Source organism: Aspergillus versicolor, assembly GCF_001890125.1.
Source record: "Aspergillus versicolor CBS 583.65 unplaced genomic scaffold ASPVEscaffold_10, whole genome shotgun sequence".
In the NCBI taxonomy this organism is placed as follows: domain Eukaryota; kingdom Fungi; phylum Ascomycota; class Eurotiomycetes; order Eurotiales; family Aspergillaceae; genus Aspergillus; species Aspergillus versicolor.
In genome coordinates, this window is record NW_024467533.1 from 1114840 (window position 1) to 1139575 (window position 24736).

At 50.0% G+C, this 24736-nt stretch overlaps 11 protein-coding genes across 11 annotated transcripts; 4 read left to right on the top strand and 7 right to left on the bottom strand.

Moving 5' to 3' along the window:
* Positions 1 to 229: 229 nt before the first annotated feature.
* On the bottom strand, positions 230 to 2302 carry ASPVEDRAFT_45755 (uncharacterized protein). Its single transcript, XM_040813382.1, has 2 exons — positions 2061 to 2302; positions 230 to 2007 (listed from the first exon to the last, which is right to left on the bottom strand). Exons 1-2 carry the CDS (start codon positions 2238 to 2240, stop codon positions 682 to 684), a joined length of 1506 nt encoding a protein of 501 aa, XP_040672126.1. The 5' UTR covers positions 2241 to 2302; the 3' UTR covers positions 230 to 681.
* A 529-nt stretch (positions 2303 to 2831) lies between these two features.
* ASPVEDRAFT_139392 (uncharacterized protein) lies at positions 2832 to 5726 on the top strand (the record flags this gene model as incomplete). Its single annotated transcript, XM_040807577.1, has 5 exons — positions 2832 to 3178; positions 3243 to 3507; positions 3813 to 3907; positions 3958 to 4186; positions 4254 to 5726. The coding sequence occupies 5 exons, from the start codon at positions 2832 to 2834 to the stop codon at positions 5724 to 5726; spliced, it is 2409 nt and encodes an 802-aa protein (XP_040672127.1).
* A 48-nt stretch (positions 5727 to 5774) lies between these two features.
* Positions 5775 to 7888, bottom strand: ASPVEDRAFT_176077 (uncharacterized protein). The gene has a single exon (XM_040808783.1). The coding sequence runs from the start codon at positions 7419 to 7421 to the stop codon at positions 6042 to 6044; it is 1380 nt and encodes a 459-aa protein (XP_040672128.1). The 5' UTR covers positions 7422 to 7888; the 3' UTR covers positions 5775 to 6041.
* A 167-nt stretch (positions 7889 to 8055) lies between these two features.
* Positions 8056 to 9337, top strand: sod4 (mitochondrial 37S ribosomal protein mS42). The gene is made up of 4 exons (XM_040813383.1): positions 8056 to 8173; positions 8223 to 8403; positions 8489 to 8613; positions 8673 to 9337. The coding sequence occupies exons 1-4, from the start codon at positions 8114 to 8116 to the stop codon at positions 9198 to 9200; spliced, it is 894 nt and encodes a 297-aa protein (XP_040672129.1). The 5' UTR covers positions 8056 to 8113; the 3' UTR covers positions 9201 to 9337.
* A 93-nt stretch (positions 9338 to 9430) lies between these two features.
* Positions 9431 to 10498, bottom strand: ASPVEDRAFT_56020 (ubiquinone-binding COQ10-like protein; the record flags this gene model as incomplete). Its single annotated transcript, XM_040815151.1, has 3 exons — positions 9431 to 9640; positions 9725 to 10163; positions 10383 to 10498. 3 exons carry the CDS (start codon positions 10496 to 10498, stop codon positions 9431 to 9433), a joined length of 765 nt encoding a protein of 254 aa, XP_040672130.1.
* Positions 10499 to 10798: 300 nt separating this feature from the next.
* On the bottom strand, positions 10799 to 13415 carry ASPVEDRAFT_56021 (putative C6 transcription factor; the record flags this gene model as incomplete). Its single annotated transcript, XM_040815152.1, has 6 exons — positions 10799 to 10876; positions 10932 to 12449; positions 12507 to 12538; positions 12592 to 12802; positions 12858 to 13269; positions 13324 to 13415. The coding sequence occupies 6 exons, from the start codon at positions 13413 to 13415 to the stop codon at positions 10799 to 10801; spliced, it is 2343 nt and encodes a 780-aa protein (XP_040672131.1).
* Positions 13359 to 15747, bottom strand: ASPVEDRAFT_45765 (FMN-dependent alpha-hydroxy acid dehydrogenase). The gene is made up of 5 exons (XM_040813384.1): positions 15429 to 15747; positions 15308 to 15366; positions 14049 to 15237; positions 13924 to 13997; positions 13359 to 13870 (listed from the first exon to the last, which is right to left on the bottom strand). Exons 1-5 carry the CDS (start codon positions 15454 to 15456, stop codon positions 13784 to 13786), a joined length of 1437 nt encoding a protein of 478 aa, XP_040672132.1. The 5' UTR covers positions 15457 to 15747; the 3' UTR covers positions 13359 to 13783.
* A 504-nt stretch (positions 15748 to 16251) lies between these two features.
* Positions 16252 to 16758, top strand: ASPVEDRAFT_56023 (uncharacterized protein; the record flags this gene model as incomplete). Its single annotated transcript, XM_040815153.1, has 2 exons — positions 16252 to 16260; positions 16357 to 16758. The coding sequence occupies 2 exons, from the start codon at positions 16252 to 16254 to the stop codon at positions 16756 to 16758; spliced, it is 411 nt and encodes a 136-aa protein (XP_040672133.1).
* Positions 16759 to 17904: 1146 nt separating this feature from the next.
* Positions 17905 to 20461, top strand: ASPVEDRAFT_321434 (6-phosphofructo-2-kinase PFK26). Its single transcript, XM_040810568.1, has 2 exons — positions 17905 to 18302; positions 18553 to 20461. The coding sequence occupies exons 1-2, from the start codon at positions 18019 to 18021 to the stop codon at positions 20375 to 20377; spliced, it is 2109 nt and encodes a 702-aa protein (XP_040672134.1). The 5' UTR covers positions 17905 to 18018; the 3' UTR covers positions 20378 to 20461.
* Positions 20462 to 20590: 129 nt separating this feature from the next.
* ASPVEDRAFT_321489 (DsbA family oxidoreductase) lies at positions 20591 to 21814 on the bottom strand. Its single transcript, XM_040810571.1, has 3 exons — positions 21758 to 21814; positions 21517 to 21674; positions 20591 to 21452 (listed from the first exon to the last, which is right to left on the bottom strand). Exons 2-3 carry the CDS (start codon positions 21559 to 21561, stop codon positions 20805 to 20807), a joined length of 693 nt encoding a protein of 230 aa, XP_040672135.1. The 5' UTR covers positions 21562 to 21674; positions 21758 to 21814; the 3' UTR covers positions 20591 to 20804.
* On the bottom strand, positions 21778 to 24627 carry ASPVEDRAFT_200284 (SPX domain protein). Its single transcript, XM_040809307.1, has 2 exons — positions 22165 to 24627; positions 21778 to 22113 (listed from the first exon to the last, which is right to left on the bottom strand). Exons 1-2 carry the CDS (start codon positions 24391 to 24393, stop codon positions 21985 to 21987), a joined length of 2358 nt encoding a protein of 785 aa, XP_040672136.1. The 5' UTR covers positions 24394 to 24627; the 3' UTR covers positions 21778 to 21984.
* Between the last annotated feature and the right edge of the window lie 109 nt (positions 24628 to 24736).

The following is a 24736-nucleotide window of genomic DNA, read 5'->3' on the forward strand; positions in this document are numbered from 1 at the left end:
CGTCTTTTGCATATAGACCGACCATGCATGTCCTTAGCTAGATCGAACCGATAGACCGACTAGAGGAATTGAATAACCCACGGTCACGAAACATGTCTTACAAATAACATCCAATCTGCAATAGTCCAGGGGGTGCAAGAACAAAAACATGTAAATAATATTCGTCGGCATATCCAAACCACAACTATCACCAGAGAAAAAGAAATCTTTCCAAAAAAAAAAAAAAAAATGGCAGTCCATTAATAACAATAATATAGCTATGCACTAAGAAAGATATGGATATCGGACATAGCCAGCAAGAAATAAAGTAAAAAAGGGTACTCCAGGGATGCAAAATACTTTATTAGCCCACAGCTAGTTGCTCAATTACCACAGAGGTCCCCCTAGCCATCCATAGTGGGCTCCTTCGAACCATGCAAGGAACTTATTCAGAAGAGAGAAACAAAGCAACTAGCGGGATCATTTGAAATCCAGCCTCGAATTCAAAATGAAAGACGGTCTATTGTCTAATTGCCTGTGATGTGCTTTGTACAGGGCAGCTCAAAGCGAAATTCGTATATACATCGTGCTTCATTCTCACAGTCGGCACTTTTCAATCCAGAAACCGAAAACAACCATGGACGTTAATGATGGATAGGATATGGTATTATGTAGACGTAGGATGGATAACGTCTAATTAAGTTAGGAGGTAAGGTTAGGGCATTCGCCCTGCGCGCGCTGGAAAGCGTTGGCGAAGAGATCCTGCATGGCATGGTAATGGAATAGGATGCCTCCAAGAACAGCAAGATGCCAGATGTTGTGGCTGCCACCGCAGTAGTCGAAAAGGCCTGGACGCCAGCGTTCCGGAACCTGAGAGGCGTAGACACAGGCTCCGGCGAAGTACACGAGGATGCTCTTCATGACAGGAGCGTAGAAATAGAGGCACCAAAAGAAGCTGCGGGTGTAGGTTAGTTGAGCGATAGGCGCAAAGCCTGTCAGCGCCAGAGTGACGTAGAAGGCGACCCGGATCCAGGCGAAGTCCGCGCGGTTAAAAGTAGGGTGCCAAGGAAGGATGACGCCGCCAATTCCTAGGGACATTGTGAGGAGAATGTAAACCCAGCGAGATGTGGGTTCACAGTAGAAGGCCGTGTACTCGGTGGTCACGATAGACGCGGCGACGAGGAAGGAAATTCCAGTGTAGTCGACACAGGCAAAGCGCTCCATCAGTGGTTGACTGGCAATGCTGTTCATTGTGTGCCATAAGGTGCTGCAGACCAGGCATTTGCAAGCGGCGAAGAAGAAGACGGCCGCGATGAGCATGTCAGCATTAGTACTTAGGTGAAAGTTAGGGTTCAGCGGGTAGAAGTAGAAAGCGATGGAGAGAACAATGATAAGTCCGATTAGGTGAGACCAGATGTTGACGAGTTCGTTGGAGGGTGTGAACATAGAAGTGAAGCATTCCACCTTGGATGAGGTGAACCGATAGCCAGAGAGAATATGAGGGTTTATTCTCCACGGATCCGGTAGCTCTGAATAGGCGATTAACCGTTTCTCTTGGGCTAGAAGGATAGCCTGGTCGATGCTTTCTCGGAGCGCATCTTTGACCATGCGAGCCCGTTCCATTCCCTCGTCCATCACTTCCTTCGCTTGGACCAACTTCGAATCGACCGCCTTCCAGCCATCGTCCAGAGCTCCGTAGACGCCGCGGCCCCGGACAGCATGGGCGCGAGATTCCAGCTCTGTCAAGAAAGACTCCATCAAGCGGACACCTGCTTGAGCCTTTTGCTCCAATGTTTCCTTCGTCGCCAACGCATCGTTATAACGGTCTTCCAAAGTCTCCACCAGAATCTTTGCCCTCTTCTTGCCACTACCCATCAGCTCCCCCGATGCATGGGAGCACTGATCACGTACAGCCTCGAGTGTTGCATAAGCTCTGCGTAGGCTGGTATCGATCTGGACCATGTGAGATCGGCGATATTGTTCGATCCAGTGGAGGCGTCTTTCCAGTTCCGCAAGGAAGAGCTCAACCTATATTTCAGTAAATCAGTGGGAATCCCGTGACGTGAAAGTGAAAATCCTACCCTTAGGAATACAGCATCTGCATCATAGTCGCAAGATAGCTTCCTCGCAGTATGGAAAGAATGCCTTCGCTTCCGGTCTCGGAGCAGAGAGGTCTCCTCGGAGGGAGTAGCGTAAGCCGAGGAGAAAGCCGAGTTGTCGAGGTAGGACTCGATAGTGACGGATTGAGCAGAGCACGCCATGATGAAAAAAGGAATATATTACCCACAAGAAACCCTTCCTGTGGGAAATCAATCGAACATAGCCTGGATTCGAGAAGTTAGAGAGTTGATGTTCAGTGGCGGGTGGTTGTACCCGAGCGCCGCGGCAATCGGAACAGCTATCGACAATACTTACAAAACGAGTGCGAACGGAGTAAAGGACGTTAAATAAGAATGGCGGAACAATGGAGGACAAAGATCGAGGATATAAAAGGGAATGGACGTCCTTGTCGACAGAGAGGGGGGAAAGGAGAGTTGGCGGAAGAGACAAGAAAGAGTGGGGAAGACTCAGTTAATTAATTCTCAACGTCCGGTCCTCGTTTGCCAAACGACCTTCTCCGAGCAGCAAAAGTCCCCTCTCCTTGCAGGGCGAGCGTCTAGGCATTTTTCTTGTCGATGATCATCGAGCCCAACACTCTGCCCTATCATCCAAAGCCCAATCCGTTGGCGCGTTCTCTCCACGTTCGCGGTCCGAGTTCCAACCCACCATCCCACCTGCGTCTCCCCAAGTGTTTCTCTCCGCCATCGTCATTCGTCGTCCGACGGTCATTTGCCATCGCCATTTCCATCGCCATGGCTCCAGCAGCTATCAGAGATATCGTCTCCGACCCGTCCTTGCTGCCCGTGTTGAATACCGCCGCCGAGACTCGGGATCTTTGTCACAATCTGCTGTCCCTGTTGGACCCGTCACCCACACCCGACCAGATATCCGAATCGCCACAAACCGTCCAGAAGCACCTTTTCGCTCTTCTTGCCCAGCTCCGTGGTCAAAATCGCGATGCCATCTTCCGAGTTCGAGATACCAAGCAGGGCACCGCGGAGGCCCGGCAGGAAATCGACCGTCTGCATCTTCAGCTTCAGAATCTGTATTACGAACAGCGACACCTGACCGGAGAGATTGCCGCTTGCGAGTCTTACGAGTACGTCACAATCATATGAATGTTTATTCCAGTGCTTTACGTGCTAACCAGTCGGTTCTCTCAGTCACAAATACCGATCGCTTCCTCTAATACCAGAGGAAGAATTTCTTGAACTGCATCCCGAGCACCGCGAGTCGAACGAGCATGAACTGATGGTTGCACGAATCAGTCACGAACATGCAGAACGCGAAAAGCTTGAACAGGCCCGGCAAGAGCTCCTCAAGCGCAAACAAGCGCTGATTACCGAAAATAACAAACGGAAGGAGGATTTGGCCAGCCTCGACCAGGATCTCGAGAAGTTTATTGATGTGAGCGGCAACCTTTACACGGTCTTTCTCGGGCATTGCTAATTGGGACTCTAGGCTGCGAAACCGATCCAGAAACTTTTCGAAAAGGAATATTAATACAGCCCAATCCATGACCACATTGGTTATGCTCATTTTCAGGCCCATTATATTGCAGGAGTCCGGCGCATCGGTTTGATACCCAATTAGAATAGATATTTCGGTCAAATAGATAATTTAATTAATTTTACTTCTAATTAGAATTATTCAATTAAAGACTGGGATTTCGTGAAAATGAAAGACAAACCCTTGTCGCATAGTAAATAGTAGCTATACTGTGTTGCGATTAGCTCTCCGCCTTCAACCGCGGCATCGACAATCAACCACCACCTGGCCTTCTACTTGCTCCCTTAGCTGATTCACCACCGCACTTCCATTATCTCAAGTGGACGAGGTATTTGCTTGCTTTCTAAAGCATGTACTGTCTGTCATGAGTGAAAAGCATGAAGACCGCGGGTCTTCACAGTCCGATATGACCTCCAAAACCTCCGCCTCAACCCTTCCCCCTCCGGAGAAGCCCAGCGCCGTATACACGCGATCCAAGGTCGTGGCCGCGTTTTGGGCTGTGATCCTCTTCTTGGGATTTCCAATATGGTGGAAGACCACCTCCATCTACAGGGCTGAGTTGCCCACCCAGGATATGCTCGATTGGGCTGGTGGGAAGGTGACTATCCTACAAAACACCATGACATTCCGGCAAAATAGCTAACTGGCCTAATTTATGTAATTAGAGCTGCCGCCCTGTATTTCCACTCGAGATCCGATTTGATACCCCGTCCCTACCAGCTGCTGAAGCGCAGCAACTTCTCCGCGTCACTCAACACACCCTGGACGATCTCAATGAGTTCTCCGCCCATCATCTACGCCTAAAGCTGGCCGACGAGGAGGCTCAACAAATAACCAAAAAGGCCGATACCGCGTTAACCGTTCGCCTCCAGGCACAAGATGGCCTCTCGAGTCCTCGTTCAGAACTTCAAGCAGATACGACAACGCTCGATGTTTTCTATGCGCCAAGCCAACTTCCGCCTCCTTCCTCGTCCAATTCACCACTCTCCTCGTTTATTGCTGGAGAACTGCAACGTTTGTTCGCGGAGGAGAAAGCGACAATAGCGCATGTTCTGTCGAATAACGCAGTGGGTAGTAGTGCCAACGCTCCTGCATCCCCCAACAGCCAGGCGCAGCAGACCCCCCCGCAACTTGCGGAGAGTATTACCAAACGATTAAGACGGTCGATGAAGTACGCGGAGACGTACCACCTCGCATTCTCCCTCTTCACACCCGGATCTGCCCCCTCCTCATGGGACATTGAAGCCGCCGTTCAGGAGTATATATCTCCGCTTGTCCAGGCATTGTCGCCAATTAGCAATTTCACTGTTGACACGCAAGTTCAACTTTACGCAACCTTCTCGCCTACAGCTCCCGCTCCCGAACATGACGAAGCCCAGGCCGTCTGGACTTTGAATGAAGACAATCTCAGTGCCTTCATCAACGCCGCAGAATGGCCTCTAAGCCCCAGCATTGGGAGCGGCCCAACAATCAACTTCATACTCTACGTACCCGCACCCTCACAATCTCCCCTTGTTGTGAAAGAAAGCAGGGCTACTAGCTGGATCATCCCGCAATGGGGTGGCGTCTTCATCCTCAACCCTCCGCTCCCTACAACCACCGATTTTCCCTCCAACCCACCTCATCTCGAGAGTGAAGCCCTGCGGCCAGCCTTCCTAACCTTCTCCCATCAACTCCTCAGCCTTCTAGGCACCCCATCAACCCCAACATCCCTCCCCTTCCGCCTCCAGACCCTCATCCGCATCCGCGCTGCAACCCTCCTCCTCTCCGCTTCCTCAACAATGGGCTCCCTCGCGCGTCTCACAGAGTCCCTCCCTTCAATTCCCATCCCCGCGACAGTCGCCTCCTCCGTCTCCACAACACTCTTACATCTATCTTCCGCCTGCGAAAATCTTCGCAACGGACGCTTCCAGTCCGCACTGGCTAGTGCACGTGTCGCAGAGACAGAGGCCGAACGCAGCTTCTTCGAGAAAAGTATGGTCGGTCAGATGTACTTCCCTGATGAGCATAGAGTAGCTGTCTACTTGCCGCTATTGGGACCTATCGGGGTTCCACTTATTTTGGGGCTGCTGAAAGAGGTGAAAAGGGTTGTTGCTGGGTGGAAAGCGAGAAGGGCACAAGGGGCTGCATCGTCATAGACTTGACTTCTTGGTAGTATACTATTTTACTCTTAGATTATTTAGGTTGTTGATATTCATATAAAGATATTCTGTCTTAATTATATGTATTCTGCTCTAGCAGCCTGCTGCATTACAAGGTGATATAAACATAAAGTTAATACACAAAGAAAATATGCTCGCTGAAATGCTAGACTGCAATTCACGCCAGATTCGCAATGAAACGGAAATGTAGAGTATTGCAATGCGTGGATTGTGCATCCCAATCAAACTATGCGGTACGAAGTAATGTTATTGAATATGGGTTGATAAGACGTGAAACCCGAATGCGCAAGTTTAATAAGGTAACTGTTTGCGCCGGCCTAGTTGCTGCGGCGGAGGGAGCAGAAAGCGCTGGTTTGCATTGTTGGCGGCTGTACTGCTGGCTTTGCTGTTGGCAGTGCTGGCAGGAGCCGATTCAGAGGCTTGCATTTGCGCTTGCGCTCGGTCGAGAATCTCGGTCAGGGTCGTGTTGGGCCGCTGCTGGTCTGGGTAGGGCGAGGGGTGAAGGGCTCCTGTGGTATTGAATACGCCAGGGGGCGTGTAGACACGGATGCTTTCCGTGCTGGGTTGCCGCGGGGCCTGTCGAGGAGTCACTGGTAAAGGTAGGACGGCTGGTACAGGCGGCACGGCCGGTATATCCTCCGCTGGCGCTGGGGTCGGTTTTGGGCTTGCACTGAAGAGGCTCTTTACCCGAGACCTGCTGCGTTGGAGGACAGAACGGGATCCTTCAGAGTTACGTTTAGAATTTCTACTGAGGAGAAAGTCCGTGCGGAAAGAGCTGTCGTCCGACGGAATGGGTTCAGATATGCCGATTAGTGTGCCCGTTGATTTGCGAAATGCGCTTTTGTGGAGCTTTTCGCCTGGTGGGAGTTTGTTTCTTCGTTGTCTCCGAATACAGACCGTTAGTATCAAGGCGGCCACGGCACCGAAAACGGAGCCAGGGAAGAAGCCTGCTAGAACGGCGTTGGTTGGGAAAGCAGGGCAGGAATTCTCGGTCTCCGAAACGTTGTTGCAAGAAGCAGCAGAGTACTGTGAAGCATTAGGGGTTGGTTCTGCGATACTTGATGAGTCGACGGCTGTTATGGAAGATAGGTCACCCGCGATAGGAATCGCAGAGTCAGTTGTCGTTTCGGCATCAGTCGCAGTAGAAGACTCGGTGGAATGGTCCGTGGAAGACTCCGATGTAGACTCCGACGAGGTAGAGGTGGGGGTAGAGGTGGATTTTGTCGTGCTGGTCGAAGTGGAAGACGATGCAGTATTGTCCACAGCACAAAAATTCCCCTGGCAGGTGTATCCAAACGGGCAGCATGCTTTCCCGCATTTGGGCAAGTCGTCATCTAGTCGGGTTGTTTTGATGACATTATTTGGATGGAGGCTGGCATTTTGCTTCGTTACGTCGCATGTTATAGGCTGGATATAAGAGCAATCCTGGCCTTCAGGGCAGCAGATAACTGAGCTCCCGCCGTCTATGCCAATGCAGGTTGAAGATGAGGAGCAACAAAAGCTATCTGGTAAGCCGGCGCCACTACACTTCTGCGAGGATTCAGAGCAAGTGTCGGCACGTTTGTGGTGTAGATTCAGCCCGTGGTTTGCGGATGTATTTGTAGTCATGATTGCCAGAAGCATTAGGATGGAGCCTCTCACAGAGACATGACGAGTATGAGACCTTGTCATCGTCTGGCGATATGTTGGTCTCACAACGAGAATATATGCAGCTTGGAAGAAATGAATATCGAGACGAGAAAGAAGATATATTTTCCCAGTTCAACAAAAAGTGAATAGTCAAAGAGTTGCAGCAACGAGCCCAGCTTTATTGGAATGAATAACAAAGCACCACACGAGACAGAGAGGGGGAAAGTCCGAAAGAACTGACACTGGGGCTTGCAAGGTATTTGTCGCCCAAGCAATTCGACTCCTGCATCATGTTACAGAAATATCCCAAGGCCAGGCTCCTGTAGGCGCCGTGGTCCTAGAATAGAGAGAGTAGATGGGGGTCATAGTTGCTGGTCTAATGGCGACGAGCGAAGAGCCGCCGGGACAATGGGTCCTATGGGGTGGCCCATGCTGGGTCCGCATGAAGGCACCTGGTTCGACAGGCCAAAATCAAGGCGCGTAGAACGAACCGGCTGCAGCAAGCAGAGATGAACTTACGATGTCCAGAGGAGAGCCAGAAATAGATTGGATACAAGGGGCCGGAGAGGATCTACGGGCCGTGATTGGCTCCCGTTGGCGCCTGGTTACCTCAGCCACGCTAGGCCCAATCTGGAACTGGCAAAGGAAATTCTGCCGGTTTGCGGTTGAGAAAAGCTGCGATTTGGACTGTTGGACGGACTTCTCGCGGCTTTCTCCCTCTACAACCTATCACCATGCTCAATCGACTCCTCCGGCCGCAGGCGTCCCTGCGTGCTGCCTCCTCCATCTGCCAGGTGAGCCACGCATGCCCCAATGGCTCGGCCCAGCTAACATGTGCTTTAGAAACCCATCTCCGCTCTCCCACGCTTCCAGACTCGAGGACTGCACCAAGTACCCAGCTTAAATCACGGCGCATATTTCAAAGAAAATGGAGTTCCTGAACTGCTATCCCCAGAGGGCTACGACTTTTCTTGGACACAATATCAGAGCCTCCTCGTCAATAAGCTGAACTTGTTGACACAGGGTAAGGCTGACCCCAGACTGCTGTTATTTGGAACGGAATACCGTCAGGAATTGCGCGTATCAGAGAACTGATGGTCTTGCTATAGATACCATCGACGCCGATGCGAAGCCCGGAGAATTGCTGGTCAAGTACTCCCGTCGTCCGGAGATGGCGTCCGTGTTCAACTACGCTTCAATGGCTCACAACAACCACTTCTTCTTCAACTGCATTGTGAGTCAGAAATAGACCTTTTTAGGATTCCGCTCCTCTAACAGAAATTTATCTCACAGTCCCCTACTCGCACCGAAATCCCAGATAAGTTCGCCAAGGACATCGTCGACACTTGCTCCTCCGTCGAATCCCTCAAGCTCGATTTCCTCGCGACCGCCAACTCCATGTTCGGTCCCGGCTTTGTCTGGCTGGCTAAGAACCTCGAACGGGAAGGTCTCCTCCACATCTTCTGCACATACAACGCGGGATCGCCATACCCAGCAGCCCACGCGCGAAGACAACCTATAGATATGGCTACGCACACCCCCGACACTGCCCTCGGCAACCAGTACGCTGGTGCAATGGGTGCCCACGCCGCGAACCAGAAGAACCTTGCTCCCGGAGCTGTTGACGTCCAGCCCATCCTCTGTGTCAACACATGGGAGCACGTTTGGTTGATGGATTATGGTATTGCTGGAAAGGCCGAGTACCTGGAACGGTGGTGGGACAGAATCAATTGGGAAGTGGTTTTTGATAACTACAATGCTGTCAGCTCAAAGTCTGCTCGGGCTCCAGGTAACATGGCTCACAACCTTCGCATGGCATGAATGCGGCGTGGGTTAACATGTTTTTTCTAAGAAATTGTATTATACACTACGGTTAGGATTTGTTCATCTAATGTACAGCGAGTTGTCGCATGTAGAAAACAACGTATAGAGAAAGTCTCATTGAAAATAGCCAAATTCGCTCAATGTGTATCTAAACACGTAATACCCATCTACAAAACATACTCCAATATCCAACCCATATTGTACATCTATCAAATATCTATACAGACTCAACCACCATTCACCTCCCTTATCCTCTTCTCAAATGCCTCAATCATCACCCCAGCCATTTGCCCCTCAACTGCACCCATCATGGTCGCATACCATTGATTTTTAAACTCAAACCGGATCTCCAACTTCACCGTCGTCTTCGGGTTACCAGCAGCAGCCCCAGACTCAGGAACCAATTCCCATTTCGTACTCAAGTACTCGAAGATCCCCTCGTCGGCCCCAGGAAATCCCGCGAACCCAGCTAAGGCTCCAAGCCCAGACCCTGATCCAGAGCCTGAACTAGATTTCTCAACGAATTTCTCACCAGACCGCGCCTCCACGATCCACTTCTCCGAATCACAGTCAACTTTCGATGTGAAAGTCTCGCTCAACGGTCCGTATCCGACGGTTAGGTAAGCCTGTGATGGATACCCCGTTTCTTTATCGCGCGCTGTAACGGTTGACGAATTGAGGAAAGGGAGAAATTCGGCGTATGAATCGACGGAGGAGATCACTTTGAAAAGTGGCGGGGGTGCGTAGGGGAGGGTGCGAGAGGCTGTTAAGACGCGGCCATTGTTGCTGTTGCCATTCTTTGCATGTGGTGGAGATGGGATGAACGAGGAAAGGAATGTTCGTCTTTGGAGGTGCTGGAACGAGCTAGGACTATAATTGAGCCTGGATTGTTGCGATTGGGGCGGGCTATAGTAGGTTGGGAGGTGGCGGCATCTTCGTGGTTCAGGTCGAATGGAGGGTCTCGGAATGCGGGTGAGGCATCGAGATGGGGATAGGCGATTCATGACTCGTATGAGGAAATGATTGAGACACAATTGTGGTTATTGTTTCATTATCAGGTGGTGTTTTCGTTGCTTATTTTCTATCTCGGAGAACCTTGGGAAGCTGATCTTCGATAATTGTTCTAGAAGCTTAGTCATTCATTGCATAAAAGTGCTTGCATAAATAAACAGCTCTCACAAAATGCAGATGTAGAACAATAAAATAGTACTGCAAAATGCCTGTTCTTCAGGTGCGACGGGAAATGTAGCTATTCTACGAAACCGATTGACGTATATTCCGGACCACGAGTCCATATAGGGCTCTCACACGCCAAATACGTCGGTATTGACGATCTCGGTGAAGGCGGTTCTTCACCTCCTACATCAATGTCAAAGTGTCAAGGTCGACATTCACCGTTTGCACATTAAACGAAGTATTCACCATAGATACATACAAGCAAAACTTGCTTATTACTAGCGTAACAATAGGAAGGTGTAAATGGGCCTTACATCTCTGTGTTTAATGCGAAATCATGCACTCTTTTATATTGATCTTGTAGAGACTTTTCCATAAAATAAAATACGTAATTAAGATCATGGTAAATACCTGAACACCTATTGCACATACCACAAATCATTACTATCCACGTTCATAAGATTCTCCCGGTTTTGAATTTGTTGGTCCCAAAGTTGCTACTACGATTAGCACAGACAATATTTAACCACTGTAGGTAATACTTAAACTTACCCAATCAAGATTGGCGGGTGTATCAAGCATTTCCCCAATCACGTCAAGAGACCCATACGGTGGTGCACCCATAGCAGATATAGGCTCTGGTACCAGGTTTGCAGGGAATAGTGGGTTGTCCAAAGTTGATGTGTCTAGTTTCGACCAGTCATCATATGGTGGTGGCGGCGCTATAATCAGATTAGCACGTTCTATTGTGTGTCTAAATAAAACCGGAAGCTTACCATGATCTGCCTCAGTAATCTGACTGTTTGTTGTTGTCGTGCTTGGGATATTTGTTTTCGGTGGTGGTATAGTATGCAGGCCGCCCTTTACTCTACGGAGCATGATTGTTAATGCTGCGTGAGCTTTTTGAGCGTCCGTGGATTGTTGGCTCAGGTCCTTGAGTATTTGGTGTGAATTTTCCAACGTAGATATCAGATCGTCCCGATCCTTGACCACGACAGCCACATCATCATTTCTTGACTCCGGAGATCCAGCAGCGTGGTTATATGACAGTTCCATGCAAAGAATCATGGCGGCAAGGAGATAGTCGTTATACTGAATTGAGTTGGGGAATAGTCGGTTCCGATACAGCAGCCCCCCTGGTTGAATTTCACGGTGTAGGTCGGCATGAACCTGTAGGATCTTTTTGGACGCACTGATGCATACCATCCGTGAGTATGCGTACCGCGGGTGGGTATGCTCCTCTCCCAGGTACCTCCGATGAAGAACGCAGCGAGCCTTCTGGTATACATTTAACAGGGTAAATCGCCGGAATATCAACTCTGGAGGATCTGCAAGCGACTGGTTAATGGGTCGAATCTTATATGCAGGAGGCATTAGGCTATGTGCTTCTTCAAGTCGTCGGTCGACTTCCAGGGTTTCCTCATATGTCACTGGTATTCGCGAAAATGCCATATCGAGAATCTTCCCGAATACAATCATTAAGCGAGATTTGGAAATGACATACGTCGATGTCGTTATCTCACTCAACGGCCGTGATGGAGGAAGGTGCAATGTTTCTTCACTGAAATCTTGATCGGACAGGTTACGTGGTAGCTCTGTGTCATATTGCCCGTCTTGTATTGTCCGGGGAACACCGACCTCAAATGAAATCAAAGCGTCAAGCTGGCAGAGAAACACCCATGCACGCCTTCTCATTTCTCCTTCATAAGCAGATATAGCTGGGAATTGTTGTGGATCCCTGTGATAGCCCATCTGCATAGCTAGTTTGATCGTAATACCTAAAAGGTACGCAACACCTGATTTGACATCATGCTTTTTGTAGAACTCTCCCATAGTATAGAGAAATAGTCCTTCAACTTTGTACTGTCCTGCAACAATATAATTCGACTGTACAAGGCATTGTGCACTTCGTTTTCTGAAGATATTGCAGACTTCGGTGTAATCTCCAGTAAGACCATGTATCGGGTCCCCAATACGTTGGTAAAACAGAGTACTTAGTGTCAGGATTGAATATAACATTCCAAGCCACGGGAGGGAAACTTGTTGTGGTTTGGACCAAAAGCTAGTATACTATAGCGTCTTAGTGGGAAGTACGAAAACTTTGACAATGCGGCGTGTTCATCATACCTCTTTTTGAAAGGTTGAAACATGGAGGATCGCTTTGAATTAACTATTAGAAAACACTCTTACAAAGTGGAATCAAGTTACTTACCAACTATAGGCTCCATTGAGTTCATAAAATAGGAGACCATCCTGTCGCTTATTTCCCGAGGTGGTATAGCAGATAGCAATTCCTCCTTGCTTACTTGTTTGCTTATCCCAAACCAAATCATTGGCTCCATATCATTGGAGCCATCATTCTCGAGGTCTTCTTCATCTGATAACTCATCATCACCTTCCAATGACTCCTTAAACTCGTTTATCTAGCAGTACGTTAGCACAACAACCCCACATAAAAACTGCAATTGATACACCAACTTCTTCAAGAATAGCTTTCCAATGCGCACTGTCGATATAACTTGTCCCGGTATCTTTTACAAGCAGCTTTCCAATCCCTCCGGGAGGAGAACCTTCATTTTCCGGCTCAGATCCTTCAGGCTTAGGTGGCGAAGGGGTCGTCAGCGCCGCTGGCTGCTCCCTTGACAATACACTAGGCGGAGGCCCTGATGATGGGGAGGAGTCACTCTGGGTTTGGGGTTCTTCCTGTTGCTTCCGCTGGGCAAAAGACATAATCAAGTTTTCAAGATGCTGCAAGCGATCCTGGACATGAGTTGGACTGGCTCGGCCATGAGATGACCTCCCTCGGGGTCCGCGGCCGACAAATGTACATGAATGAGCCTCGCCTCTCTTCAAGCAGTTGGTGCAAGGGTGTGTACGGCAGCATTTTAGTCTGGAAGACTTATTCAGCACTGCACTCCTACTATAGGGTTATTGATCAACGTACTTTCGACTTCTGCAAGCTGTGCAGGAAAGTTGTACTCTAGTTCTCTTTCTCTCTTTAGAGAGATGAGTGTCGTTGGGCTGAATTTCAGCCATTGCAGCATGCTCGGACGGCGGGCGGACTGTGGGCGGGTTACACGTAGAAGATATATTCAGCTTTGGAGTTTAGAAATTTCAGGTATAATCTGTTGGATCTTATATATTTCCAATAAGAATGCGAGGACAATGCCAAAGGACGGGGAGGTGAGGCTGAGAAGTCGACCATGTCATGCCAATTGGAAATGGTTTTGGGGGGCCGTTTAGATCGGTCTCCGTTGTTATCTCCGCCACTAACCCCGTACTACCAACTCAAATACGACGACCATCAGGTTGAGCCTGACAGTCTTGGATCCATTAATGACGACTGTCCATAATGCTTCTTGTATACAAACATACGCTATCAAATGTACACCGGTCTAAATTGTCTAAAGCTTGGCACGGTATACCGACCGTAGAGAATCGAGGCCCGAGGGTCCATCATAGATTTGCTGGTCTACGATGCGAGTATTGATCTATGATGATGTTCAGTATGTGACAGGCAGCGAAATGGTGTTTCGGTACTTACATGTTGAGGTCCCAATTGCTCTACGCGTTCAACACCAAGCAACCGCATGGTGGTGGCCGTTTCATCCGCCAGAACTAGACACATCAGTAAATTATCCAGGCGTTTTAAAAGTGTCGAAAGCATACTTTGTAATGTGCGCTTTACACCGTCAACACCACCGGCTCCCAGACCCCATAAAGCGGGTCGCCCGATTCCTACAGCCTTTGCGCCGAGACAAAGTGCCTTCACAACGTCTGTTCCTCGTCGGATACCACCATCAATCCACACCTCGAGTTTGTCAAAAACCTCGGGGCAGTATTTCCGGATCTCTAGCAAGGTGTGTACGGCAGGAGGGGCAGTGTCTAGAGCGCGCCCACCATGATTTGAAAGGATAATGCCCTTGATCTGAGGTCCGTGAAGCGATGCAATGTACGCATCTTCATGGGTCTGAAGACCCTTGAGGATTATGGGAAGATCGGTATGTTGGGCCAACCAGGGTAGTGTATCCCTCCAGGTGAGCGTCGGGTCTGTGCCTTGGAATAGTTGTTTCCCAACGCCGCTTTCACCCTGACCAGCACCACCAGTAGCATTACCCCGCTCGTCATCTTCGCGCTTTCCAGGTACCGGCGCATCTAATGTGAGTACCACGAACTTGATTGCCTTGAGTCTGTTGATACGTGCCAACTGGACCTCACTCTTCTTGCGGTCAGTCTGCACATACAACTGCCATCCGAAAATCTGATCGGGGGCGGCATTTTCGACAATTTGTTCCGGGGTCATAGAGGCGTTGTTGGAGATGATTTGCATCCCACCAAAACTGCGGCAGGCCTCTGCAATCCCCGCTTCGCCAGCTGGGTTACCCAGGCGAGCCATGGCGGCGGGAGAGATATAGATGGGGATCCCAAGTTTGTGTCCAAGTACGGAAATGTCCAAGTCGCATTTCATACAATCGATGAAGACCCGCGGCCGCAGAGTGATCGAGCGATAAACTTCTGTGTTGAAATGCTTCGAGATCTTGTCGTCGGATGCAGAGTAGTAGTAAGCCCATGCTTTTTTGCTGACCTTCTTGGTGGCCAGCTGCTCGATATCGTCCATGTTAAGGAGAGCCTCCATCGGAACCTCCGCCTCCTTCTCTTCCTCCTGGGACGGGGTCGCATCAGCCTGCGGCTTCGGTAATGTGGCCGCATCAACGGTCCCAAGGAAGGCCTCGGGCTTCAGGTTCTCTTCTAGAATGCCGGGAGGGTGGATTGGATCATATTCCTCGGTGGCATCCTGACCCGAAAGTTTGAGAATGATCTTGGAACCACCAGGGTGCTCTGAGAGAAAATCTGTGACCTATCCCGACAAATACAAATAACATTTAGCATATGGTCCAGTCAGAAAGGATGCAACAAGGCGCCCGTACATCGTACACTTTCCCGTAGAGAATTACCCAGCAACTCTCTTTCGAGTTGTGTTTTGCAACTGTTGCGGGACATGTTAGCAACAGTCGCGCCCGATTCTGAATTTCATTGCGCAAAGCCTACCCTCGGCCGCATCGAATACCTTGCCCATTTTCGCAACCCGCGATCGAACAGACAATTGGAAGACAGACCAGGAACGAGGAAAGAAAGGGAGGAAGAATGCTGTCAAGAGAGGAGAAAATGCAGGTCGAGCCGGTTGGGGTCGGTCCAATCAATATTAATCTTTTTCTGCTATCTGACCAAACACACGGGGTTCTCTCGCCCGAGCCCCCATGGGTCGCCGCCGAAACGGTTACTCTGTCGGACCCATCTCCGACCTTTTCTTCGGTCTGGATAAGGTGTGGGGAACTGCCACCAAAAATGGGGGCGGCGATTGACTGCTATCCCGGGCAATCTCGATAGCCGACAGTGGGAGCTTCTGGCGGAATTGTTAATGGGGGAAAATCATTGGTGGAAAATCTTATTCTGCCAGTTGCAGACAATTGCCGCTCCAATTATATGAAGTCATTTTAGAGGTCGGTGCCCCAAAGTTCCAATTGAACTGGAGACATGGCCAAAACACATAACCCTGTCTGCAATACGTTCAAATACTAGTAGCACTTATATGTAGAATCAAAGAGAAAATATGATTGCTACGGCGCACTTTCTTTGTGTTGAGCCTGTATTCCAAACATGCCGTCCAAAGCCAGAGCGTGCCAATGTCCACGTGAGCGGCCTTGCAGCTCCAGCTGACTAGCTCCCCCGCGAAGACCGCTTCAGCAACATCACCTCACCTCGATGATTATGGTGACATCAAAGAGCCCGGAACGACCGTCGACCCTGCTGTGGACAACTTCTCGCAGCACGACTTGTATACCCGGTCTCAAGATTCACCAACTAGCAAGCCATGTTTGAGGTAAGTCTACTCGCCGGAATGACAACCCGTGCTTCCACTCGTACCACCCTGTATAACACCGACTTTGATCCTTGGTTGGACTCTAACGCGTACCAGCGCCGTGCAGCAGATCGGTATCGTTTGCGGATGCACCGCGCCCGTACTGTTTCCCTGACGAACGACGAGATCGTGGAAGTGCGAGCGGCGCAGCGGACCTTCGAGGGTGCTTATATCCGCACAGCGCTCTCTCAGTTTTCATTCGCCCTTGTTGTTCTCAAAATTTTCACCAATGAGTTCTACAGCACTGGAGCTCTATTCGCTGTCTACGGTACAGGGGTACTTATTATCGGCCTGTTTCGACGCCAACAGGGCAATCGCCAGTTCTTCGAAGAAATAGGCGACGACGGAGTACACCGACACAAATTTCGAACAAGTGGGAATGCGGTGGTGATATTAACGGCCCTGAGTATCGCGGCTTACGCCACGCTCATCGCTTTAACTCTGAGATTGGATAAGTAAGGTTGACTTTGTCTGAGCTTGGAAGGCTGTGAGAAACGTTTATACCAGCAATGCCGATGATCAATTGAAAGGCTCATAGCGGATAACCTCCAGCGACTGCCAAGTGCCAAGTATTCCGCAGCATACGATGGCCGTGGTTACTCCTACTCTCTCTCCCTCGTAACAACGATCTGACCCTACGACACCTGAAAACGAAGTCATGGGACTGGCCACGGGACGGTGCCAAGAGCACAGAGGATGTCTTGATGGGCAGTGAAACCACACATCGGCGGAGTCAAAGCGTGTGTTACATGGTCTGACGGCAATGCCTTACCATCCGCAATATTAAAAGGGCAGGCGTCTTCTAGGGTTTGAAGATTTCGAAGCTTGCTCAGTCTCAAACAAGCGAAATGTTTGATCCTCTGGGTATCAAGTTGGTCGGATCACGGCAGATGTGGACCAATTGGTAAAGACAAAGCGTGCCTGAAGTACCGACGAAGCCGCAGAAGGATAATGGGCAAGTGAGCCGACTGTAGTGACCCCTTGACAAGCCATACTCCTGGATTGGACAGACTGGATGGTGGGCAGAGGGCAGCTTATCGTGATGCGCCCTTACCTGGGCCAAGCATTCTGTATCCGCTGTGCGGCCACCAGGGGCTGGAGCCAAGCCTTCGTTCTTTTTGTTGTGATCTACAGTACATAGTAGACCTCAGAACAATAATGGAGTGTTTAGACGTAGGATACGTATGTAGTAGATACTAGATAGGAGGTGTGGAGCAGGAATATTTAAGCAGTTCGCTCTTCCCGGGCATCATGATTTCTGAGACTTGACATCATAGGTGCCGGTCCAATTATTCCGGGTCTTCCGTGGTTTACTGGCATTACAAGAAGCCTTCAATGACGCAGGGCACACCTTCAGAACTTTATAGACACCAACTGGTACCCTGCAATCTCACGTTTTCCAACCCGGACCTATCGCGTCGTTACCCGCTGGCAGGTGTTCGAGTTGCTGGGAATAAAATCACTTTCTGTTCCAGTTCGCGAGTGGGTTGACTCATCCGCCCACCACCACCGGCTCCCCTCCTCTTTTGCACACTCCAGTCTTGCCTCCCTTCATTCATTCAGCTTGGTGTGTGCAAGACCTGAGACACTGCACTGTTGATAAATCATTTGGATCGCCCGCTGCTGGGGGTTTATACTTTTTTTTTTTGTTTTTTTTTTAACCACCATCCAAGCTCATAGTCCATACTGGTCGCAAATTCCCTGCGCCACTCGCGGGGGATGGCCCAACACACTGACATTGCACGCTCAGCGATCATCTCATGCGCCTCTTCCCCCGACCATTTCCGCAATCGAACCTCGGCCACAATGAACGGTACAGCATCTAACGGCAAGCCGAGATCTGAAAAGGATGCAACGTTGATGCCCCCTCCAAAAACTGTTGCCGGAAGAGCACTCGGGAATGACTTACATTCCGATTCCCACAAGAAATCACAGGCATCCAGGGATGGTGTCGGGTTCGCCCTAACAGACACTCCGATTTCTACCGCACCTTCGTCCCCACAGTTGTAAGTGCTGCTTCTCGTTCTGACCTCCCGTTGGTTCGTTTCTTCTCTCGATGCAGCTTTGGTCTGCCTGTCAGAGAGCTTGTTGGTGGTCTAGATGCGTTCTGCACTGTCGGGATATTCCCAATCTTCGTGGACCACTAGTGTATACCTTATCGTTGTCTCCTTGCATCAATGCTTATCAATAATCTTTCGGGCATTGCTTTTCTTATCTCTTGAATATGATGTGAATCTAATAATCGCTGTATAGTGTCGCTACAAGCCAGGCGTCTACACCCGGCCGCGTTCGTGCCACTACCCTTGACATCCCCGGCCTTACCAAATCCAAGGTTTCTCCCGATGGACGTATCGCTCAGCGTGACCTCGGCTCCAAGCTGGTCATCATCATGGTCGGCTTACCTGCACGGGGTAAGAGCTATGTCACAAAGAAACTTGCCCGTTACTTGAACTGGCTGCAGCATGATACCGAAATATTCAATGTCGGGGAGCGTCGTCGCGTTGCAGCGGGAAAGTCTCCAGCTGCACCGGGGCGTCACAGAAATAGTTCTGTGCAGCAAGAACTCGTTGACTCCGTACGTCGTCTCAGCGTTAGTGTCGGTGGGATGACATCTGCGAAGAATGAGTCGGTGCCTGCACCCCAGGATGAATCGCCCCCCGAGCTTGATAACGCTCTGCCGCCTCCTGTTATGCCGACCAAGATCCTCGTTAATGGACGAGAGGATGAATCGGCTGTGCTGCCGGACGAACCCGCCGTTGTTCCCGCCAGTGAAGCTGAAGCTCAAGATCAGGAAAGAATAGTCGAAGCGTCTCCCGAGCCAATGGATCAGTCAGCCAATTTTTTCGATCCTCAGAACCAAAAGGCTTTGAAACTGAGAGAGCAGGTGGCCCTTGAAACTTTGGATGAACTTCTGGATTACGTTCTTGAGCGCGGTGGCAGCGTTGGCATCTTGGACGCAACCAACAGCACGCTCGAGCGCCGTAAAGCTATTGTCGATCATATTCAAAAGCGTGCTGGTCCGGAACTCGGTGTTCTGTTCCTTGAAAGCAGCTGCGAGGATCCCGCTCTTCTAGAAGCGAATATGCGCCTGAAGCTGTCCGGTCCGGATTACAGAGATCAGGATCCTGTCAAAGCCCTTGAGGACTTCAAGAAACGTGTTGCGCTGTATGAAAAGTCGTACTTCCCGCTCGGCGAATACGAAGAGTCGTTGAATATGCCGTATATCCGCATGATTGACGTGGGGCGCAAGGTCGTCTCGCATCAAACTCACGGCTTCCTCTCTTCCCAGGTTGTGTACTATCTACTGAACTTCAACCTCTCACCACGTCAGATTTGGATCACCAGGCACGGTGAGAGTAAAGACAACCAGGCCGGTCGTATTGGTGGTGATTCTGAACTGAGCGAGAATGGCCATCGGTATGCAGAGGCCTTAACTCGGTTCATGAATGAACAGAGAGCACTTTGGGAATTGAATCAGAGGCAGAAGTATATGATGTCGCAAATGCCACCACGCGCTGGGGATAGCACTCCACCAAACCCTTCATACATTCCCCGAGACCGGCCACGCAATTTCTGTGTCTGGAGCTCAATGATGCAGCGTAGCGTACAATCAGTTGAGCATTTCAACGAAGATGACTATGATGTCAAGCAAATGAAGATGCTCGATGAGCTCTATGCGGGCAAAATGGAAGGAATGACTTACGAAGAGATCCGCGACAAGTTCCCCGACGAGTACGCAACCCGCAAAAAGAACAAGCTGTACTACCGTTATCCCGGCCCTGGTGGCGAGGGATACCTAGACATTATCAACAGACTTCGAACAGTCATCATCGAGATGGAGCGAATGACCGACCATGTGCTTCTAGTCACTCATCGCTCAGTGGCACGCGTTCTACTAGCTTACTTCCGCGGTCTCAAGCGTGACGAGGTTGCTGATCTAGATGTGCCGTTAGGAATGTTGTACATGTTAGAGCCTAAGCCTTATGGCGTGGAGTTCAAAGCATATCGTTACAACCCGAAATCCGACGGGTTCGAGTACATTCCGGATTTCCAACTCCAGCAAGCTACACAGCTTTAAGGCTATCGATAGGGGGGCGTTAGATATAGAGTCAGCTTCTCTTTTGCATCTATCTCTACTACGTCTCTATCCTTTTATGACACAGTTATGACTCATGGGGGTGAAATTGCTCACATTCTCACCTTTGCTTTCTTCTTGCGTTTTATTTCTGTTTGGCGCTGGATGGCATGTTCGAATCTCATTCTCATCAGCGGTTCCTCGTTGCCCTCTTATTTCTTCCACTGTGTATTTCTAGATGTTCGCATGCCACCGGCGTTTGCAGCAACGCTTCTCATCTTGGATTGGCTTCTGCGTGGGTTTTTCTACGGTGTCGGGTTTTCATGTTGTGTATTAGTCTTACCACTGCTTCTAATTCGATCATGTTTGTCAAACAAATGCAATCAGCTTATCATTTTGCCCTGGTGCCCATTGAACCGTAGAGATTTCTTCACGAAGCTTCCGCGCCCTTTATACGCTGAAAAATGTCTAAAAACGTGTCTGGCTCTTCGGCCCCTTCAACGGCATACTGGCTCTGCACCATAAAATAGGGCACGCCAGTCACAAACTGCCTCCTCGCCGCCTCAGCTTCCTGATCAACTTCCTTCCCTCCAGCATCTGAATCCAACAGTCCCTCCACCTCGCCCTTCTCCAGCCCAGCCGCAATCCCAGCATCAACCAACACCCCCCTCTCCGTAATATTCTTCTCCTCCTCAAAGTAGGCCCGGAACAACTTCTCCACCACCCTCGTCTGCAAGCCCCCAATCACCCCACCCCCATTCCCACTCCCCTGGCCTTCCTTCTCCTTTGCCCCCGCAAACCAAGCAAGTCGGTGCGAATCTCTCGTCCTCCCAAGCCTCCCCCCAAACTTAAAAGCGATGCCCTCGGCCTCACCAATAGCGCTCAGCCGCGAAAACATAGCTGGCGCCCGCGCCCCAAACTTGGACGCATAAAACTCCTGCTTGTCGACGCCTGGATACGCTGGCGCGCCTGCATTCAGGTAAAAAGGTGACCAGGTTATAGTGAATGTGTCCAGGGGGTTCGTGGCTTTGTGTGTTGCTATTGCGCGTGATAGGCGCCTGTAGCCGACGTAGCACCACTGGTTTTTGTTAGCAAGGTCCTTTGGTGGTATGGAAGGGAGATGGATGGGTGGATGGATGTACCGGGCAGACACTATCGGACGTGATTTGAATTTTGAAATTCGTCATTATTCCGGGGCTTCGGTTTTAACGTAACAAGATATGTGAGGTATGTAAGGAAAAATGATATGATAGTGATGAGGAGTTGGAGGCGGGGATTCATATAGTTGGATTCTGGAATGCTTCATTGTATGGATTTGTCAGCATTAGGAATTGCCGGTGGGCTTGCTGGAGCACACTTCGGCTTAGTTACTGAGTACCATACTGGAAGTGTAGAACGCATATCCGTGATTTTGTTGTGTTATATTGATGGTTCTAGTAAAACAAAACACTATCCTACTCCTGTGTCATGAAAACATCAAACTAATAATAGTTGAAACATGTCGACCCGGATGGCTAGACTGGTCGGACTGAATGATACATCAACGGCGCAATGAACTAATATAGCACACTTTCCATGAATGAGGCGGTTATACTGTGTATGCATGTGGCTTAGTTAAGAGGTTGCTGGTTAGCAACTTTCCAAATCTCCGGCTTTTGCGCCATTGAAAAGGCAGCGTCCAGGGCAGGCGTATCGACGGGCTGGTCTCCGCCGCGGAGTTTTTCGAGTGTAGAAGAATACTATAGATGTGGTTAGATTCTGGGCATAACTATTGAAGAGGAGATAGATACCTTGAAAGCAAAGTTCAGGACAAGTGCAACGGCCAATCCGATACACACCACGATTGGACCAAACGTGTTGTCGAGATCACGTCCGCTCCGTTGACGGATAAGTCTTGCGCGCATCTCGTGCATGTACCATCCCCATGCAGCTGCAAATATAGCGAAGCAGGTGTATACAATAGACAATGCACGAGCTATGTCATTGTGTTTACCAGCCGCATTGTACAGGCCAAGGGAAAGAGATGAAAGCAAAATACTGACGTGCAGCCATTTAATAAAGGTTCGCTGGTTTGCAAGCCAAACCTTGGTCTCAACACGGACTGGGCCTGCATCCTTGATCCATACTCCTGGCTCCTGTACTCCCGGAGGCAAAACAACGGATGGTCTTTTGTTGCGGTTGTATCCAATGAACGAGGGGAATAAAGCGGCCAAGCGAGATTGTGTTACGGGTTCTTCTTGTCGGGCGAGAAGTGTTGGCTCTTCCTGTTGTTCTCTTTCGGCATCGCGCTCGCGAGCCTGTGCCAAAGACGGTACAGAGGGTCGGGGTTGTGGAGCCGAGAAATGCGACGACTGCCGCGCCCGTGTCGGTTCAAGATCTGTGAACCTCGTTATTGGTGAACCCACAAGAGGCCTCGCAGATGGACTCGATCTTGTCCCAAGGAAGCTTCCAACAGCCATGTCTTCCTCAGCGTTCTTGGCCAGACGTTTTTGCTCTTCATGGAATGCTGTTTCAGGGTCACGTCTGATATCCTTGTCAAGCTCGGAGAGCCAGAATGGGAAGCTATTGACGTGGTCTTCAAAAAGTTGTGCAATACCGTGGGCGAACTTCGAAAACCGTGGAGCTTCTTTGACAAGGTGAGAAACCATCAGGTCCTTGACCCACTCTGAGTTATGGGCTGCACTCCCGCGCAGTTTGATCTCTAGCAGGCCGTGAGGAAAACGGACTATCTCGCCGGTCCTGATGGCGGGAAAGGGGTACTCCATCCCGGCATCATCAATGTCGGTACGATGCCACTCCTTCTCATCACGGCAAGGACGCTCGTTGTCCAGAGAGTCTTCCCTAATGAGTGCCAAGTTTGTATCAAGAGAGATACGAATCCGGTCGTCGCCGGGGATTTGGAAGGCTGTGCGGGTGTAATTGGCCCGGAGCATAGGCTGCAGATTTTGCTCCTTGATAAAGGATTGTAGCTCTTCCACGTCCCGCTTAAGAGACCCTGCGTGCTCCACCTCATTATTACCCATATCCTCCATCCGATGGACCTGCTTCTCTAGGCGATACTCCCCATCAAGAAACTCCTTCACGTGCTTTTGCTTCAATTGAACCTTGACTTCCTTGCTGACATTGTCGCTTGTCACAATCTTCTTTTCCAGGTATATCGGGGGCTTTTCATTCAGGTTTCCGGTCCAGCGTAACCGTAGCGAGCCAGCCTCGGGGCTGCGAGCGACCTTTTGGGTGTAGAGATCGAATTGGGGATTATCAAAATATAGTGAGGTAATGGTAGGGTCGTTCGTGTGGCTCTCGAGTTCCTTCGAAGATTTGGGGTTATAGATGAGAACCGGCAACTTGCGTAGGATCAACGTCTTAACCTCCAACATATTATCGGCATGAATCCAGAACTTGAACGAAGAATAATGGTCTTTGCCGAATCCATGTTCTGGCTCAACGGTGCTAGTGCTCAAGATCTCCCGCACGAAGGAGTACATCACGGACAGTTGGCGAACTAGCGGCGAATAATCCTCTGAGTTGAATGGCAATTGTGACAAGCGAACCTGGAGTAAAGGCTTCACGCGGTATCGAGCACCTCGTTTCCGGTCATGCTTCTTTGCAGCCTTGAGAAAGCCGGTGAAGTTAATACGGCTATATTTTTCCAGCTCGCTAACCTCTTTGGTAATGTCATCAAGCTCCGTCAAAGCCTCGGAGGCAACTCTAATTTTATCCTCTTCTGCACCCTCTTCGCCAACCTGAGCCAAAGGCCGCAGCTTATTCTCACATGCGGTGGTCCGGTCTTTCAATTGCTGCGAGGTCTGTACCTGGAAAGCATTGACCTTGTCTAGCTGGACATTGAGCAATTCCTGGACAAAGGCTTCCTCGTCCTGTTCCGTCCATGAGCTGTCTGTATCGCTATCATCGCCAGCAACATCATGCTCCCTGAGTAAGCCTTTCAGCCTGTTGTAGTCGATATAGTTCTTGCTCCATGGCGGATACACCGAGTTTCGCAGAGTCTTTCCGAAACGCATGGTAGCACAATTTCTCCAGAGCGGGCCGTTCTGAGGTGGGGGGTGGAGAGATCGTACTCTGTATGAAGGAGCTTGGGGAATGAAGTACCAGCAAGGCGAAAATAAAATAGACGATGTGCCCGGCTGCGAAATATCTTCAATATAAGTCACCGACTCCCTCAGCTCAAACCAAAATCAGAATTTGTTCCGAGTGGAGGGAAACCCAGCAGTTATAGCGTCGTCTGGCAGGCGGGCTCTCTTGAGGCACTGGACGATAGCTATCGCTACATTGGAGCACGTGCGGCCGAAAAGCTCCCAGTTCTCGCCAATCGGGGAGCCGATGGCGATACCGCTAAAGTGGGTC

Coding starts and splice junctions, on each gene's coding strand:
- ASPVEDRAFT_321489 (XM_040810571.1), bottom strand. CDS start 21,561: ATGACGAATTTCAAAATTCAAATCACGTCCGATAGTGTCTGCCCG. Junction 21,453..21,516: donor CGTCCGATAGTGTCTGCCCG/GTACATCCATCC, acceptor AACAAAAACCAG/TGGTGCTACGTCGGCTACAG.
- ASPVEDRAFT_45765 (XM_040813384.1), bottom strand. CDS start 15,456: ATGGGCAAGGTATTCGATGCGGCCGAGG. Junction 13,998..14,048: donor TGTAAAGCGCACATTACAAA/GTATGCTTTCGA, acceptor TGATGTGTCTAG/TTCTGGCGGATGAAACGGCC. Junction 13,871..13,923: donor AGCAATTGGGACCTCAACAT/GTAAGTACCGAA, acceptor ACATCATCATAG/ATCAATACTCGCATCGTAGA.
- sod4 (XM_040813383.1), top strand. CDS start 8,114: ATGCTCAATCGACTCCTCCGGCCGCAGGCGTCCCTGCGTGCTGCCTCC. Junction 8,174..8,222: donor CTGCCTCCTCCATCTGCCAG/GTGAGCCACGCA, acceptor CATGTGCTTTAG/AAACCCATCTCCGCTCTCCC. Junction 8,404..8,488: donor GCTGAACTTGTTGACACAGG/GTAAGGCTGACC, acceptor GTCTTGCTATAG/ATACCATCGACGCCGATGCG.
- ASPVEDRAFT_200284 (XM_040809307.1), bottom strand. CDS start 24,393: ATGCGTTTCGGAAAGACTCTGCGAAACTCGGTGTATCCGCCATGGAGC. Junction 22,114..22,164: donor TCCTGAACTTTGCTTTCAAG/GTATCTATCTCC, acceptor CCACATCTATAG/TATTCTTCTACACTCGAAAA.
- ASPVEDRAFT_45755 (XM_040813382.1), bottom strand. CDS start 2,240: ATGGCGTGCTCTGCTCAATCCGTCACTATCGAGTCCTACCTCGACAAC. Junction 2,008..2,060: donor CAGATGCTGTATTCCTAAGG/GTAGGATTTTCA, acceptor ACTGAAATATAG/GTTGAGCTCTTCCTTGCGGA.
- ASPVEDRAFT_176077 (XM_040808783.1), bottom strand. CDS start 7,421: ATGACAAGGTCTCATACTCGTCATGTCTCTGTGAGAGGCTCCATCCTA.
- ASPVEDRAFT_321434 (XM_040810568.1), top strand. CDS start 18,019: ATGGCCCAACACACTGACATTGCACGCTCAGCGATCATCTCATGCGCC. Junction 18,303..18,552: donor ACCGCACCTTCGTCCCCACA/GTTGTAAGTGCT, acceptor ATCGCTGTATAG/TGTCGCTACAAGCCAGGCGT.